The sequence below is a fragment of the Mauremys mutica genome, chromosome 5, assembly GCF_020497125.1.
Source record: "Mauremys mutica isolate MM-2020 ecotype Southern chromosome 5, ASM2049712v1, whole genome shotgun sequence".
Taxonomy (NCBI): domain Eukaryota; kingdom Metazoa; phylum Chordata; order Testudines; family Geoemydidae; genus Mauremys; species Mauremys mutica.
In genome coordinates, this window is record NC_059076.1 from 38958610 (window position 1) to 38976035 (window position 17426).

Here is a 17426-nt window from a genome sequence, read left to right on the forward strand (position 1 = left end):
TGTTAGTCTCTAAGGTGCCACAAGTACTCCTGTTCTTTTTGCAGATACAGACTAACACGGCTGCTACTCTGAAACCTCTTTTTTTCAATTTGCTTTTTTAAAAACCTAGGAAATTACACACAAAAACTGCATATGTACAAGAAGGCCAAATTAAGGTTGCATTTCCTGACTCCTGTGTGCTTGACTTTGTAACTTTAGTAATGTTCTTTTAAAGTAGGGTTTGGGGACGGGTAATATGTAGGTAGATCTGTATGTTTATTTTGATCCCACTCTTTCCATATTATTCCTTCATACTACATTTGTGGTGTAGAGACAAACACACAACAGCAGTCATTCTATGTTTTAGTGAGCATATTCTGGCTAGTAATACTAATGTTTATAACCAAGAGCACTTATGTAGTGTTTCAGACATTAGGTATGGTAAGTATGCTTGTATGGTAAGTAATATCTGCATTTTATAGAGGGGCAGTGTAGGACACCAGAGGATGAGTGAACTGTTCAAGATTACACTTGGAGTAATTCACCATTATGTAGAGGGCCAGCACATGGGCAAAAGTGACCAGGGCCGGCTCCAGGCACCAGTTTATCAAGCAGGTGCTTGGGGTGGCAACTCCGGAGCGGGGCGGCACTTTCAGGTATTTGGCGGCAATTCGGCGGAGGGTCCCTCACTCCCGCTTGGAGCGAAGGACCTCCCGCTGAATTGCCGCAGATCACGATCACGATTGCGGGTTGGTTTTTTGTTTTGTTTTTTGGGGTTGGTTTTTTTTTTTTTTTTTTTTGGCTGCTTGGAGTGGCAAAACCCCTGGAGCCGGCCCTGAAAGTGAGTTTACACACCTCCAGGATTCTGGTCTGCTCCAGGGGCTGATTTAGCCCTTGGTATCATTTAGAGTAGCCAGAGGGTTGCTCTGAATTATGGCAGCTTTCCCTCAAGCAGCATTTGGGCTGCTTCACCATCCAGAAGAGCTGGAGTGCAGATCACATGCCAGTCTCTCTTGCAGAGTTGTAGTCTACCTCGCCTTACAGATTCCCCCAGGATAAAGTCAGAGAACTGCAGTCCTCACTATCACCCTGCAAAGAAAGAGCCCTAAGAAAATAGACAGGCCTTTCACTAAACACAAAATTGGCTGGTTCTGTCAGACAACTGGAGGAAGAGAATTCCAGAGCTGAGAGCTCACCAGTTAGAGGCTGTTAGCAAAAACATCCTAGCTCCTCTCAACAGCCAGGGTAGCACATGTGGAAAGAGGCAGATTCTAAGGGAGCCAGGCCAAACTCATGTAGGACTTTCATGATCAAAATTAACACCTTGAATTGCACCCAGGTGTAAACTGGAAGCTTCTACAAGCTTTGGAGAACAGCTGCTATCTGGTTGTTAAAACAACGAGGAGTCCTTGTGGCACCTTAGAGACTAACACATTTATTTGGGCATAAACCCACTTCATCAGATGCATGGAGTGAAAAATACGGTAGGCAGTATAAATACACAGCACATGAAAAGATGAGAGTTGCCATACCAAGTGGTGGACGGAGGGGCAGGGCCATCAGTGCTAACAAGGCCAATTCAGTTAAGGTGGAAGTGGCCTATTCTTAACAGTTGACAAGAAGGGGTGAACATCAAGAGAGGGAAAATTACTTTTGTAGTGCTATCAAGGCCAATGCAATCAAGGTGGACGTTGCCCATTTCCAACAGCTGACAAGAAGGTGTGAGTATCAGCAGAGGAAAAATTACTTTTTGTAGTGACCCATCCACTCCCAGTCTTTATTCAGGCCTAATTTAATGGTGTCCTGTTTGCAAATTAATTCCAGCTCTGTCATTTCTCATTGAAGTCTGTTTTTGAAGTTTTGTTGTTGAAGAATTGCCACTTTTAAGTCTGTTATTGAGTGTCCAGGGAGATTGAAGTGTTCTCCCACTGGTTTTTGAATGTTATGATTCCTGATGTCAGATTTGTGTCCATTTATTCTTTTGCGTAGAGACCGTCCGGTTTGGCCAATGTACCTGGCAGAGGGGCATTGCTGGCACATGATGGCATATATCACATTGGTAAATGTGCAGGTGAACGAGCCCCTGATGGTGTGGCTGATGTGGTTAGGCCCTATGATGGTGTCCCTTGAATAGATATGTAGACAGAGTGGGCAATGCAGTTTGTTACAGGGACTGGTTCCTGGGTTAGTGTTTCTGTTGTGTGGTGTGTAGTTGCTGGTGAGTATTTGCTTCAGGTTAGGGGGCTGTCTGTAAGCGAGGACTGGTTGTTTTTCACACCACTAATTTATCAAGCCTTGTGTCCTGCACCATCTGTAGCTTCTGAATATTCATTAAAGGTAGCCCCCTTTCAATAAGCCAGTGTGGAGACCACCAAGACAAGGATGATGACAGTGAGGTGCACACCAGATAGAAACAGTCACAGTCAGCTAGCCCATGTTGGGGAAGCCTCTGTCACACTGAAGGGTCAGCATTCCACTAACAGTATATAAAAGGGGAGAGTTTCAAAGAGGAGTTTGGTGCCCAACTCCCATTGACTTTCACAATGCACACCTGAGAGAGTTTAACAGTGTGTCATAAAGACCACTGTTGGGTGTGATGACAATCCATGGCTCCAAATCTGAAATATTCACTAGCCTTCTTAATTTCCAAAGATGTTCTAGTCTAGACATGGCACAGCAGCGTTCTAACAAGAATAGGAATTACTGTACCACACAATTACTGGAGTAAATGTTGCATCTGACAGTAATAGGTTAGTAAGCATTATGCATGATGCATTTTAAGGTCCATTTCTTCTTCATTAACAATGCACATTACTCCTGCTGCTCTGCAGACTACTAGCCAAAAATCACTAAGCTAATTAATGAATATTCATTTTTAAAGGGTTTGTGACAGTTGAGGGTCTGAAGTAACTCGTTACCTGTCACAATGAGGCACTGAAGACACTTAAGATGTTTGCCAGTTAAATGCCAGCTATCTACTGAAAGGCACGTACTCAAGTTGTAGTCTCAGAACTTTTTAGAAATATATTAGTTGCAGCAAACAGGCCCTTGGCTACAGCCAAACAGCACATAGCACCAGTGGCTTTACGCTTCTCTGATCCTGCTGATGCTGTGCAAGGTCACTTCCACCCCCACCCAGTCCCATAAGCATAGGAGATCTGTTAGTGTCACACCAGCTAGGAGTCAGCTGGCAGTTATGGAGAGAATGGGGCAAGGAGGAACAAGGGTTACAGCAATATGGTCACATGAGATGGTCAGAGGTGCACAGGAGCTCTTACATCACTGAGAACACAATGATTAAACTCTTACTACTCTTGCTCTTAGGCTAAGATTAAGCAATTAGAACTGTGTTTTCTTTTTTAAAAAAAACTGCATTGTACACAGTGCCTAATATTATCTTCTAAAAACAAGTCGGAGGGCTAAATCTTCTGAGGAGCAGAGCAGACTGAAAGCCCTCAGCAGCTCCATACCGTGCAGGAGAGATCTCTGTTTGTTCATAACATGGCTAGAAAGCAGAGTCGCTGGGCCCAGGACGGGCAAATACTGCTGTTTCTAAAAGTTTCACTGCGCAGATTGTAGGTAGCAGAAACATAGAGGAAGAAGTGGGGGACAAAAGTGAAGGTGGGGGCTATTTGTTTTCTATTTAGATACTGTTCTTTTTCAAATGTACATGCCTTTATTTTTTGCTTCCCCTTTTTTTGCCACCGCTCCAGTGTATTCTGTTGCAATACAGACTTAACCTAAAAGACAGGTTGTAACAGGGTAATTCTACAATAAGTAACCTCAATGTATTCTAAATAACTTTGCGCTAGGGATCTAAACTCTCTTAAAACAAGAAGTTGAAATTCACACCCTGTACATGGGTGAACCCAAAGCCTATGTACTACTTAAATCCTCAAAATAGGCCTGGTGCTGGCTCTCTGCACAGGATGAATTTCATCCTTAGGGAAATCATACCTACCCACATGTATCTTCGGGGCCCCACATATATTCTTTGTAGAATCCATTGGTCTGACCAGAGCTCTTTTTGCTGAGCCTGGAAAGAAGAGAGAAGCTATCATGTTGAACAGAATCGAAGAGAGTCACAAAGTAGCCGAAGCCTTACATCTCAGCGCTGCTTTGTGTTACTACAGTGATGCATGGTGACGTGCACCCATGATGCTTCAAAAATAGCAATGCAATACTGGCCTGGTCTACACTAGGACTTTAAATCGAATTTAGCAGCGTTAATTCGAATTAACCGCTCAACCGTCCACACCAGGAAGCCGTTTAATTCGACCTAGAGGGCTCTTTAGTTCGAATTCGGTACTCCACCCCGACGAGGGGAGTAGCGCTAAATTCGACATGGCTATCTCGAATTAGGCTAGGTGTGGATGCAAATCGAACTTAGTAGCTCCGGGAGCTATCCCACACTGCACCACTCTGTTGACGCTCTGGACAGCAGTCCGAGCTTGGATGCTCTGACCAGCCACACAGGAAAAGTCCCGGGAAAATTTGAATTCCTTTTCCTGTCTGGACAGTTAGAATCTCATTTCGTGGTTGGACATCGGGGCGAGCTCAGCAGCACCGGCAGCGATGCAGAGCTCTCCAGCAGAGGAGTTCATGTAATCTCTGAATAGAAAGAGGGACCCAGCATAGACTGACCGGGAACTCTTGGATCTGATCGCTGTGTGGGGCGAGGAGTCTGTGCTTTCGGAGCTGCGCTCCAAAAAACGGAATACGAAGACCTACGAGAAGGTCTCCAAAGCCATGAGAGACAGAGGATACAGCCGGGATGCCACGCAGCGCCGCGTGAAAATCAAGGACCCCAGACAAGGCTACCAAAAAATCAAAGCGGCAAATGGACGCTACGGAGGCTGCCACCACTGCCCCACCAGTGACCATGGACTCTGACGATGGGACAGTGTCGACGGCCAGTTCCTCGGTGATGTTCGCGGACGGGGAAGATGAGGAAGGGTTTGTGGAGGACGAGGCAGGCGACAGCGCTTACAACGCTGGTTTCCCCGACAGCCAGGATCTCTTCATCACCGTCACGGAGATCCCCTACCAACCGTCCCCGGCCATTAACCCAGACCCTGAATCAGGGGAAGGATCACTCGGTAAGTGCTTTAACCATGTAAACTTTTATTCTTAATATAACAGGAATCTGAAGTATGTGAAAAGGAGGTCTCTCTATATATGGGGATAGAACAGAAATCCTCCTGGGAGATCTCCACGAAGCTCTCCTGGAGGTAATCGAAAAGCCTCCGCAGGAGGTTCCTGGGGAGAGCTGCCTTATTGGGTGCTCCGTGGCAGCACACTTTTCCGCGCGAGGCTTTCATGAGGTACTCAGGGAGCATTGCCTCCCCGAGCACGGCTGCATAGGGCCCTGGTTTGTGCTGGCTTTCACGCAGCATGCGCTCTCTATCTCCTTCAGTGACCGTCCTCAGGGTGATCTCGCTCGGAGAGTCCTGCATCTAATTAGGGGAATTACTGTAATGTTACGCCTGGTCCAGAGTATTTTTCAAAAAACTCCGGAAAGACGGCATAGCACAGACTCAGCACGCTGCTGCGTGACGAGCGTAACGGAAAGCCAAAGAATCAAATGGACGCTCATGGAGGGAGGGGGGACTGAGGACGCAAGGTATCCCACAGTTCCTGCTGTCTCCGAAAAGCATTTGCATTCTTGGCTGAGCTCCAAATGCTTCAAGGGTCAAACACAGTGTCCGCGGTGGGTCAGGGCATAGCTCGGCAATTTACGCACCCCCCCACCCCCAGAAGTGAAAGGGAAAACAATCCTCTGTTGACTCTTTTACATGTCACCGTATCTTTACTGAATGCTGAAGATAGATGCGATGGTGCAGCACTGAACACCGACATCCTCACTCCCCCCCCCGCCATGGGTGGCTGACGGTACAATATGACTGATATCCATCGTCATCATCAGCCTATTGGCACATGGGGCAGTGCAAAAGGACTGGTAACCATGCGTACTAGCATCAGTGAGGTCGATCAAGGGCGCCTGGCCCTAATTTTTCCTGGTAGATGGTGCAGTATGGCTGGTAACCGTCCTCATCATAGCAACAGGGGGCTAAGCTTCATCAGCCCCCACCCTTCATGTGTAAAGAAAAGATTCAATTGCCCCTGGACTAGCAGCAGGATGCTGGGCTCCTCTCCTCCACACTCCTTAATGTCCTATCTGGACTATCATAGCAACTGGAGGCTGCCTTCCACTCATTTCTCACTAACAAGGCACTGTGTCTTATTCCTGCATTCTTTATTACTTCATCACACAAGTGGGGGGACAATGCTATGGTAGCCCAGGAAGGCTGGGGAAGAATGGAATGAACAGGTGGGGTTGTTGCAGGAGCACCCCCTGTGAATAGCATTCAGCTCATAATCTATGCAGGATCTGACACAGAGCAGCTGTGCTCTCTGGTTCTCTGATACAGTGGTTCTCTAGTACACTTGCCCATATTCTAGGCAGGACTGATTCTATTTTTAGATACCAAAAAGGAGGGATTGACTCAGGGAGTCATTCCCAATTTTGGCTTTTGCGCCCCTGGCTAAGAGCAGCCAGGGGCACTTATGACAGCAGCAAATGGTGCAGTGCAAAAGGACTGGTAACCATGCCCATCTTATTACCAATTTATGGTATGGTAGATGGTACAGTATGGCTGGTAACCATCTCTGCTATCACGCAAAAGCAAAAGCATGCTGCTGTGTAGCGCTGCTGGACCGCCTCTGTCAGCGGCATCTAGTACACATACGGTGACAGGCACAAAAGGCAAAATAGGCTCCATGGTTTCCACGCTGTGACGTCTGCCAGGGCAATCCAGGGAAAACGGGCTTGAAATGATTGTCTGCTGTAGCTTTCCCGGAGGAAGGGATGACTGACGACATTTACCCAGAACCACCCGCGAAAATGGTTTTTGCCCCATCAGGCACTGGGATCTCAACCCAGAATTCACAGAGACAGACTACACTGTGTTCATTGTTCGCCAAAATTTATCTTTGCAAGGAATTCACTCCCTTTTTCCCATCACACAGCTTTGACTGTCTCCAGACCTGCCACAGCATCCCCCTCACAGAGGCTGGCAAAGATTAGGCGGCGAAAGAAAAAGACAGGGGACGAGATGTTCGCAGAACTTATGGGGTGCTCCCGAGACGAGGCGGACCAGCAGAGCCAGTGGAGGGAGACCCTCTCTCTGTACCAGCGCTCACTCAGTGAACGGGAGGAGAGGTGGCGTGAGGAAGACAAGCAGGCGACTCAAACGCTGCTTGGACTAATGAGGGAGCAAACGGACATGCTCCTGCGCCTTGTGCATGTTCTGCAGGACCTCCGGCAGGAGGACAGAGCCCCCCTGCAGTGTATCTGCAACCGCCCTCCCCCGCCACAAAGTCCCATACCCCCCTCACCCAAAATAACCAGAAGGAGGGGCGCCAGAGGCCGTGTAAACTGTCACTGCACCACAGCAGAGTGCTCAAGTACCGAAAAGCTCTCATAGCCTAAATTTTGAGCAGTCCTTTCCTTCCCGCCTCACCCAAGCCCCCATCCCAGTTTCATCCCCTAACTGTCTAGTTGATAATAAAAAATACTTTTCTGTTAATTATTGTTTCCGTCATGTTCTTTTAGAGGAGACTGTGTTTGAAGGGGGGGAAGGGGGTTGGTAATTTGACAGGACAATCACCTTTACCAGGGTACAGACATGGGGGCAGGATCAGCAGCAGGTCACACACACACTGCAGTCAGTACGCACCCTGGTCGGTATGGGAGGTGGTTTGCAGGTTCTGTGTGGGTGGGGGGGTACGTGACTTTGTAGCGGGGGAGGGCGGTTACAGATCTCATGCAACGGTCCCTGTCCTGGACCACAGAGCCACGCAGCAGAGGAATCTGTATCCGTCCTCCCCCGCCAAAAGGCCACATAGCCCACGCACACAGAGTCCCAAAAAGGAGGGATGGCAGGCTCTGTTGAAACATCCAGTCCGGCACTGGAGACCGCTCTGGGAGCAGGAGCCTGTCATTCCTCGAGTTTACAGGCGGTCTTTACATCACTGCACACCCTACCCAGCACAGTCCGTGTCCCAGTTTCAACCCTGTAACGCAAAGTCATCAATAAAGAAACCTTTGTAAAGTTACAGTGGAACATGTATTTTATTTTTAAACGTGTGTTGGAAGTTGGGGAAGCGGGGTGGGCGGGGTATGTAACTGTAGATGCTAGTCAACAGTAACTTGGTAAAGAAACAGGGGCAGGTTCAGCTTCTCTGTAAAGAAACTGAACAGTCACAGGTCACGCTGCTCACTGCTCGCTGGTACTTGAAGATTTCCTTGTCGCTGTGCAAGGCGCCTGCACAGAGCTTCACGAGCCAGGGCATTAGCGGGTAGGCTGGGTCCCCGACGATCACTATAGGCATCTGCACATCCCCAAGACTTATTTTGTGGTCCGGGAAGAAACTACCTTCCTGCAGGCGTCTAAACAGACCAGAGTTCCTGAAAACACGCACGTCATGAACTTTGCCTGGCCACCCGACGTTGATGTTGGTAAAACGTCCCCCACCAGTGCTCGCAGCACCATTGAAAAGTAGCCCGATTTCTCAGCAGCTGACTGTGGAAGAGGTGGACGATAAGGTGCGAGGAGTTGACAATGGCCATAACTGCAGCGGGATCCGTGCTCAAAGTGCTGTGGCGCCCGCGCTGTCACTGAGCAGAAAAGTGCACAAACAGATTGCCCGCAGGCGCTTTCAGGGAGGGAGGGAGGGAGGGCGTGATTGACGGTTCAATGATGACAGTTACCCAAAACCACCCTCGACACATTTTTTCCCCCAGCAGGCATTGGGGGCTCTACCCAGCATTCCAATGGGCAGCGGGGAGTGCGGGAACTGTGGGATAGCTTCCCACAGTGCACCGCTTCCAAAGTCGACGCTGGCCCCGTTACTGTGGACTCAGACAGTCAAATTAGTGTATTTAGTGTGGATACACAAATTCGACTTCATAAGGTCGATTACACAAATTCGAATTAAGTAGATTCGAAATAGTCTTGTAGTGTAGACGTACCCACTGGGAGAGCCTACTCCAGTTACTCTGTAGCTCACTCCCATGCAATTCACTGAATAAGTGGCTATCTAGCGCCTCATGAATAAGTCCTACTGATTTAGTATCTTTCCAGTTGTAGCTTTCTAAGCATCATGCAAAAAAGCTTTGCCACCCTTAGTGAAAAATGTTCACTGCAGCTGGGATGGGTATTCAATTTAAAGCCTGTTCCTCCATCATATAACAAAGAGTTTTTAAATGCAAAACTTTTTCAAACAAAGTAAGTTTCAAATTCTTTAAAGCAACACCAGCTTTTGGGGCTTAATAGTTTCTAAGGCATGCAAGCAGTTTCCTCCAAGTATCCGCACAGTACGGTGCCACTAATCTTAAAGCAACTGCTAACCATAGTGTTCTTTTTGTCTTTTTTGTTATAGGCTCACACTGGACATCACCATTAACACCAAGTAAGAGTGAGAAAAGAACCTAGTCCTTACACGTTCATTAAAGGGAATTGAATGCAGGGAGGGGAGAACAGAATGAAAGAGGAAGCATACATATAAAGGACACCAGGAAGCTCCAGGGAGAGAGAATGAGTTCGAAGTATAGCACTAAAATGGAATGGAGAGGAGACATATATTTGTTGCTGTAAGAAATAGTTTCTCCTGATAATTCAACTGAACATAATATTACAACAGGAGACACTGAAAACATACAGGGTACAGGCACAAAATTAAAGCTCTCTAAAAAGGCTACAGAGAGATTAGGTTGGAGTGGAAAATTGATACAAGAATAAAATATTTGCCAAGATATTCTAAGATGCTTATTATAGTCACTGTTAATTCTTGTATCACTTTTCTTTTAATTAGCAAGTACTGGCAGATCTCAGGGGGCAACGGTTTTCTGTGCCAGCCACTCAGCTGGTATTGTCCTTTCGACCGCTCTTTGGAGTTCTGTACGCTCTTCTTTTGTCTCTTCCAGCTCTTTCTAGAACTTCCCCTCCTGCAACCAGGAGGACTAACCTTCTCCCCATACTCCAAGACTTGCATAGATCATTTTGTGTTTGTTAAACAGCTTCCAAATTCACATTCAGACAGGGAGTATAGGTGGGTGGGCCTGGTGTGGGGGAGAATTTTAGCTAATAAAACTGATAATTGAGTACAAGTTTGTATTCCTTTACCCATTTTAGCCTCTTAATAGAGATTCCTTTTAACTGTTGCAGTTTTCATTGAGAGTCTCATATATATAAAATGCCATGTGATTTATCCTACTGGTCCTGTAAATGGTTTATTCTTCAGTCAGTCAGTCACATAAGTGGGTGTTACTATGCATCATTTAATGAAGTGAGCTAGAAGAAAACACAAGAATGAATGAAGATCCTTAGCTTCTCACCTGAGAACACGCATGCCGAGTTCTGGGGACCACGTTTATTGTGACAAGCCTTTCTGTTCAATTTGTTTCTGTTACTGGATTTAAGCAGTATCCATGATTAGTTGAATTTGTGCTTTCTGTTTGCTTGCCTAATTCGTGCTATAGCAAGTACAGGTAATGTAATGAATGTTTTGATAATATTCCTCTGAGAAATCTGAAGAGATAGCACTGAATTATGAAAGTTATTAGAATTATCTCAGGCTCTTTATGATGGCTTATGAATTCCATTCCTGCATTTTCACTTCCCAGCAGACAGACACCCCAGAAGAGGTAACTTGTACTTTGCAGAGATAAGGGCCTTGGATGATGATTATCTATATTATATTATAGCACTTAAAGATGCCATCAAAATCAGGACCCCTTTGTGCTAAGCACTGTACCAGTACATAGTAAGCAATAATCCCTGCCACAAAGTTCTTAAAATCCTAGACAAGGCAGAAATAGGATAGGAAGGGAAACAGTGAGATTAAGTGACTTTCCCAAGGTCACACAGACAGTCAGTAGCAGAGCCTGGAATAAAATCCAGATCTCATGACTCCCAGTGTAGCTGCTGCCAACCAGACATGTTGCATGATAAACATTCCCGTGAACACCTGTTGTTTCAAGTTATCTGGAAAATGCAACAAACCTGTAATATCCAGCAAGCTTGTAGAGAAGCAATCCTGTCCCTTCTCCTCCCCTTCAGCTGAAGGCAAGGTACTATTTTATAGTTGATCACAGGGTTATGGGTAACCTAAGAAGAATAGATTAAAAACTGAAGCTTCCCTCAAGATTGTCCTTGAGTTTGAAATTAGTACAGCAGGGGACAGCCCATGCTTTAAGGCAGGGGTAGGCAACCTATGGCATGCATGCCAAAGGTGGCATGCAAGCTGCTTTTCAGTGGCACTCACACTGCTAGGGTCCTGGCCACTGGTCCAGGGGGGCTCTGCATTTTAATTTAGTTTTAAATCAAGCTTCTTAAACATTTTTAAAACCTTATTTATTTTACATACAACAATAGTTTAGTTATATATTATAGACTTATAGAAAGAGACCTTCTAAAAACGTTAAAATATATTACTGGCATGCAAAACCTTAAATTAGAGTGAATAAATTAAGACTCGGCACAGCACGTCTGAAAGGTTGCTGACCCCTTAGCTGGTTTTCACGCTCAGTTTGTTGTTAAAATTATATGCTATCCCTACGGGTTTACAGTACCAATATAAGAAAATGATAGTCTAGAGTTTAAGGCACTGGACTGGGCCTCAGGAGCGTTGAGTTCAATTTCTGGCTCTGCCACGGATTTCCTCCAACCTTGGGAAAGTGACTTAATCTCTGTGTGTGCCTCAATTTCCATCTGTAAAATGGGACTTTCCTTTTTCTCACTCTATTTAGATTATAAGCACTTTGGGATGGGGACTCGTGTGTGTGTGTGTTGTGCATGCGCAGTATGTGGTACAGTGGGACTCCATCTTGAATGGAGCCTCTAGGGGCTACCATAACATACATAAAAAAGTAATAACTATACTATGTATTATACATAACACTACTATATACTCTGCCTGTGGCACATAATAGGCTAGTCTCCTGTGGGCTGTGTAATACCTTGGTCTACTTTTGGTTGTTGGGTTTAGTGTGAGGGTGATGTTGGTGGGCTGTGATATACAAATGAGTCGATCTATTGATCCTTTCTGGCCTTCAGCTCTATGACTCCATGTGCTATTAGCTCTCTTGAATCCACCTTTCTCTTTTTTTTTACTCCATTGTAGGAGAGCTGTTTCTTATATTGTATCTGTATGTAAATACTATGCCTTACTATGGGCAGGTGGGGCAATTTGCCCCAGGCCGCGGGCCCCACAGGGGCCCCCACGAGAATATAGTATTTTATAGTATTGCAACTTTTTTTTTTTATCGAAGGGGCCCCCGAAATTGCTTTGCCCCAGGCCCCCTGAATCCTCTGGGCGGCCCTGCTATTGTTTTATTATTGTTAGGCACCTAACACTTTTTTTAGACAGGCCATTTGCCCAGTTTATATGCTCAGTTGCAGTAATTGCACCTGCAGTTCTAGGTGCACAATACCATGTCTTGTGTGACTCAGACCTCCTTTTTTTTAAAATGTAGTCGTGTGTGCAGTGAAATGTAAGCACGGAAGCACAGGTGTTTGCTTTTTCTTTCAAATTCAGCGATTTTGTTTTTCTTTAACCTTTCTGCAGTGAGGTAATAAACTACTTGGGTAATTGATAGCTGACTTCAATTCAGATTAGTGCCCAAAGGTAGAAAACAGTGCTTAGAAAACAGATCCTGGAAAATCCCTAGAGAACTCCTAGTGCTGATTAAACTAACCAACCATTTCTGTCTATAAACACATCAGAGAGAGCATTCATCTCCCACGAAAACGCTTGACTCTCAAGAAAGTGGTTAAAGTTCTGAAGTTTCAGCCTGTTGTGTTCTTTCATTTATTATTGGTTTCTGCCTGTGGATTCTTTTAGTGAGACTTATCGTCGTTGCTCTTTTCGATGCACATCTAACCTTCACCCACAATTTTATTTATTTATTTTTTTTGCATGGCAGGAAATGTGTGTACCGAAACACTGAACAGTACTGGAACTTCCTAACATTGAAAACAGTATGGCGTGCACACTCAGAGAGAGAGAGAGAGAGAGAGTGTGCGTGTGTGAGTGAGAGAGAGAGGGAGCATGCAGATGGTCCCAGGGCTGGATGCTATGCTACATTCACAGTGCACATTCCTGATGCGTATTTTCTCCTAGCCCACAGCAGATTCCCCTCAGCTAGACTCCTCCCCATTGCAGAGTCCAAGTCACCAAAGCAATTTGTCAGCCCAAATGATACCTTCTCTATAGAACACATATGTCAGCGGTGGGGCAGGAGGGAAGGAGCTGTGCTCCTATTCCAGGGCTGGTTGCATAAAATGAAAGAGGGGGTGCTATTATAAAACAAGGTCTGAATTAACCTGAGAGATAATTCGTTTCTTTGCCAATAGGTCCTGGCAGTCCTGGTAGCAATGACAAACAAGCGGATAATGACCAGTATTCCAGTGAGTATATATGTTTCTTCATTCTCTGTCTTTAGAATTTGCTGGTAGAAACTGGTTTTAGGTGAGTGAACAGCAATGAAACAAGAAGCCTTATCTCAGTCCTTCCTGGATTATGGGCCCCATTATGAAACCGATTGAACTGTCTCTGTTATAAGGCTTTACTCATAGAGAAGCAGGGCTTAATGAGCACTGAGCTAACACTACTCTCAACTCAGAGCAGCGCAATTATTCCCATGGACTGAAGGCAATGGGACATGAGTGAAAAAGTGACCTGGGGAAATGCAGGACTAAATTGCTTGCCTTTCACATACCTTTAATTTGGCACTGAGAGAGCCAGTCAAGGCACAGGGTAAATGTGTGCAGTCCTAGGTTGTATTCTCCAAACTTCTTCAAGCAGTTGGTCTGAGGGTGCTACTCCCTTTCTTGTGTATGATAAAACACATGTACATCTTGTGGGGAAGTGTTATTGCAGGTCTGCTTTCTAATACCCTTCTTAATATTTGCTCAGCTATATGCACATTCAGTTTTCTCTGAGATCTAAACTTAGCTCCAGTGCAGATGTAGCTATATTTTAAATCACCCCAAGAAACTTTTTGGAAAGGATCAACTCCATCCTTGGTGGAGCTATGAAGATTCTACTTCCCCATTTTATCCCCCTACCATGGAGGCCCTTCTAAGTGGCCACCATCTTTTTTTAATCTAGATCAGCTCTTCCTTTGGATCCAGGTAGTATCACTGCTAGTACTTCACCTATCAGAAAGACTGCTATTGAATAATGCAAAGTATCCCCCCACTGCTCTTCCCCAGAGTCTGAGCCATCACTCTTAGCCTGGAGAGAGCTGGCGGTGGTCTGGGAAATAAAGCTAGGTTTCCCAGAATCCAGACAATACCACTGTTTAAAGAGTGAGAGAAGGTTGCTGTTGAATTGATGCAGTGCTCTATCAGCTTGGGGAGTGCTAGTGTATGTCTGGGAATCTCCCACGTTGCAGGGCAGAGAACCCTCCTTTAGGCCACCAGGCTAGCCTGTTAAACTTGAATGTGAAGGATGGCGCCATGAAAAATTATAATTAGAGAGAAACTGGGCCATTTTCCAGAAAGTGTCTCTTATTACATAAATCTTTCCTTGTACACGTTCTTAGTACTTGGCTGGGAAACACCTGTCAGGAAACAACAGATGGTGGGAAATAATAAAAGGAGACAAACTGCCTCATTTTTAAAAGAAATCTTTCTTTTTGTATCTCTGGTCATAGGTATTGTGCAGAATGTTACTAAATTGTGTAACTCCTACATGTCTTTCTGTGATTACCATATTAAAAAAGAAATACCGGTAATCACTTTAGTCACTGAATTTCAAATCTGCCTTGTTTTGCAGTACATGATTTTTTTTTAATTGTTCCTGGAACATGGGTGCTGAAAATGTATATTGGGGCTATTAACTCTCAAGGTGAACATTTTGTATTTTTATCATGATTAGAGTATTCCCACGTGGGGAGAAATTATAACCTTAATGGCCTAAAGACATGTGCATGTGAATACACTCTGTACTGTTAGGAGTCTGATATTTAAGACAGAGACTCCAAAATGATCAGGGATGGGGGAGGAAGCCACTAAATCTTTCTTTGTTGCCTAAAGCCCTGGTTTTCAAAAAGGCTGCAAGCCTGACACCTAGTGAATGCATGAGGAGTAACAAATGTAACAAGATTCAAGAGAAATTAATAGCTTCAGCTGTACTGATGGAGGAGGGGCTAAGAGAAGAGATTAATTTGTTTGATATTTATATATGTTTAAAGTTATGCCCGTGGAATGTGGTTGGTAAAATAATTTTCTCCACTTTTTGCAGATATTATTTTGCCAGTTGTGATTGCCTTGATAGTAATAACCCTTTCTGTGTTCATTCTGGTGGCTTTGTACAGAATGTGCCGGAGGAAAACCACAGGTATTTGTTCAACATTTTTCAGCAGCCAGGAAGTCTTCGATATATTACTCATTATTAAAGGAACACTGCAAATGTTTGTATTAAAATCTGACCTAGCATACAAATGTTATTGTATTCGGATAGATAACCGTGCTGATTTGAAAATATTTAGTCAAAAAAGGAATTAACACTTCTTTATTAAGATCACTATGGGGCATATGTAGGGGAGGAAACAACACCTGTTGTAGAACACACAAATCCAATATGTTTAATGCTCTCTCTTCTTTAGCAGTTACCTAACAAACAGCTGTGCTGACGCTGTCAATGACTCTAGTCTGCAGAGAGAAATTGCTTGGAAAAGCAAGGGGCAAAATAAGTTGCATTTGTTGTTAAAATCAGCTGTGTTCATTTTAGCTCTGTTCAAAGCACAAGGGAAAAAATCAATTTTTCCTTTTTTTGGAGAGATCCCATGTTTATATTTTCCCTTGTCCACATAAAATCCCAGGGAAAACAGTATTTTCATCAAAAGCAGCAAAGAATCCTGTGGCACCTTATAGACTAACAGACGTTTTGCAGCATGAGCTTTCGTGGGTGAATGCCCACTTCGTCGGATGCAAGAGTGGTATTTTCATCAATAAGCAGTGATTTGGACAGAGCAGTCTGCCACCTTTTCCAGTATTACCCATAAAATACTGAGGCTCACCGGGGGAAATAACTTTATTACATTAATTTTGCCAAACGTATTGGGGAATGAGCTTAGTGGGCTAGAGGCAAATGCAGTGTGTTACTAAGTAGGAGAGACAAATTTGAATCCATAATGTGGTCTCTCTGCTTTCAAGCTGGCAAGAGCGGGGAGCTCAGTGCAGGGATTTAGCTGTGAAATTCCTGGGGGCTGGAAATGTGGAGTTCTAACAAGGCCTTGAAGCTACAGGCCAAGGTAAATAGCATGTTGCAATAAATTTGGAAAATGACAATGCAAACTACAAAAACATAGAAGGGAAATGATTCCTTGCCTGGAAAATTACTGAATCTTCATTGCCAAGGAGTGAAGATGCTAGGTGGAGAGAATTTCTCTGACTTTCCCCCTGCAAATACAAACTCAATCAAAGCAATTCATTTTAAAATTGTAATGAATATTTGTGGACATCTTTTGAAGTATTTGCCTACCTCTAGCTCACTAAACGTCCACACTCTTAAAACCAGTGCTGTAGAAATATATCTAATCTAACCCTCCCCACCCACCCACCCACAGGACAAGAATAAAGAATGTGGAATACATAGCATGCATAATTCATTGTTTGTCTGTGTCCACTTCTTGTCTAGAAGGCTAGAGACTGCAACAGGGTAACTTTGGAGTGTTACAGATATGAAAGGAAAGGGAAAACTTTTGTGTCTCAAATCACACCATGATGATACTGTCATCACATTGTACTCTGATGTTCTGTGTTGAGCCAACGCCATGAAATTAGGATCAATGTGAAAATACTGATACATGAGAAGCCCCGAACAAAAAGTTCAGGCCTCTAACTGTCCTTGGTGTGTGGGGACGGTGGGAGTTCCAAACATGGCATGGCTGCAAAATTAAGCTTGCAAGACCTGGAACAAACCCATGAAAACTGGGATTATTCTTTGATGGGCAGTGATTGTAACTTGGACAATCTATACAGGAAAAACCATACAGCAGTTCCCTTTAGCTTCGTGGTCTTGTTGTGTGACCTTTTGTGAGTCATTTAATCCTTGTTCCTGAGTTTCTGTAAAAATTATGATAATTATACTTGGCCACCTTTACAAATCACAGTGACCCTGCATGATAAGTGCAAGTTGTTATTCCTGTTTGTTTATTATTTTATTAATATTTGATGCAGAGCTACAAAATCTCAAAATAGGCTTATGCTAGTCATGGCTGTGTTTGAGCTTCTTATTTAGCCCGCATCTAGGCAATCAGAATAACATATATTTGTTTCTTCTTCCAGAGGGACAAGAGACTGGAACTGAACAGTAAGTTAAACTATCCCCCTGCAGTCCTTTAAGCCTAGTCACGTGGCTCTTATGACGGCAGC

General features: G+C 44.5%; 1 protein-coding gene across 15 annotated transcripts in view; it reads left to right on the plus strand.

Annotated features, from left to right (window-relative positions):
- EMCN (endomucin) overlaps positions 1-17426 on the plus strand; it is a 187676-nt gene that overhangs the window by 146404 nt on the left and 23846 nt on the right. For 13 of the 15 annotated variants that reach the window (XM_045019565.1, XM_045019563.1, XM_045019570.1 and 10 more), the window contains 4 exons: positions 9424-9453; positions 13398-13451; positions 15292-15387; positions 17340-17364. In XM_045019565.1, coding sequence (XP_044875500.1) covers positions 9424-9453; positions 13398-13451; positions 15292-15387; positions 17340-17364 — 205 coding nt within the window. The remainder of the gene's footprint in view (positions 1-9423; positions 9454-13397; positions 13452-15291; positions 15388-17339; positions 17365-17426) is intronic. The other 2 variants (XM_045019571.1, XM_045019567.1) reach the window with 1 other exon arrangement.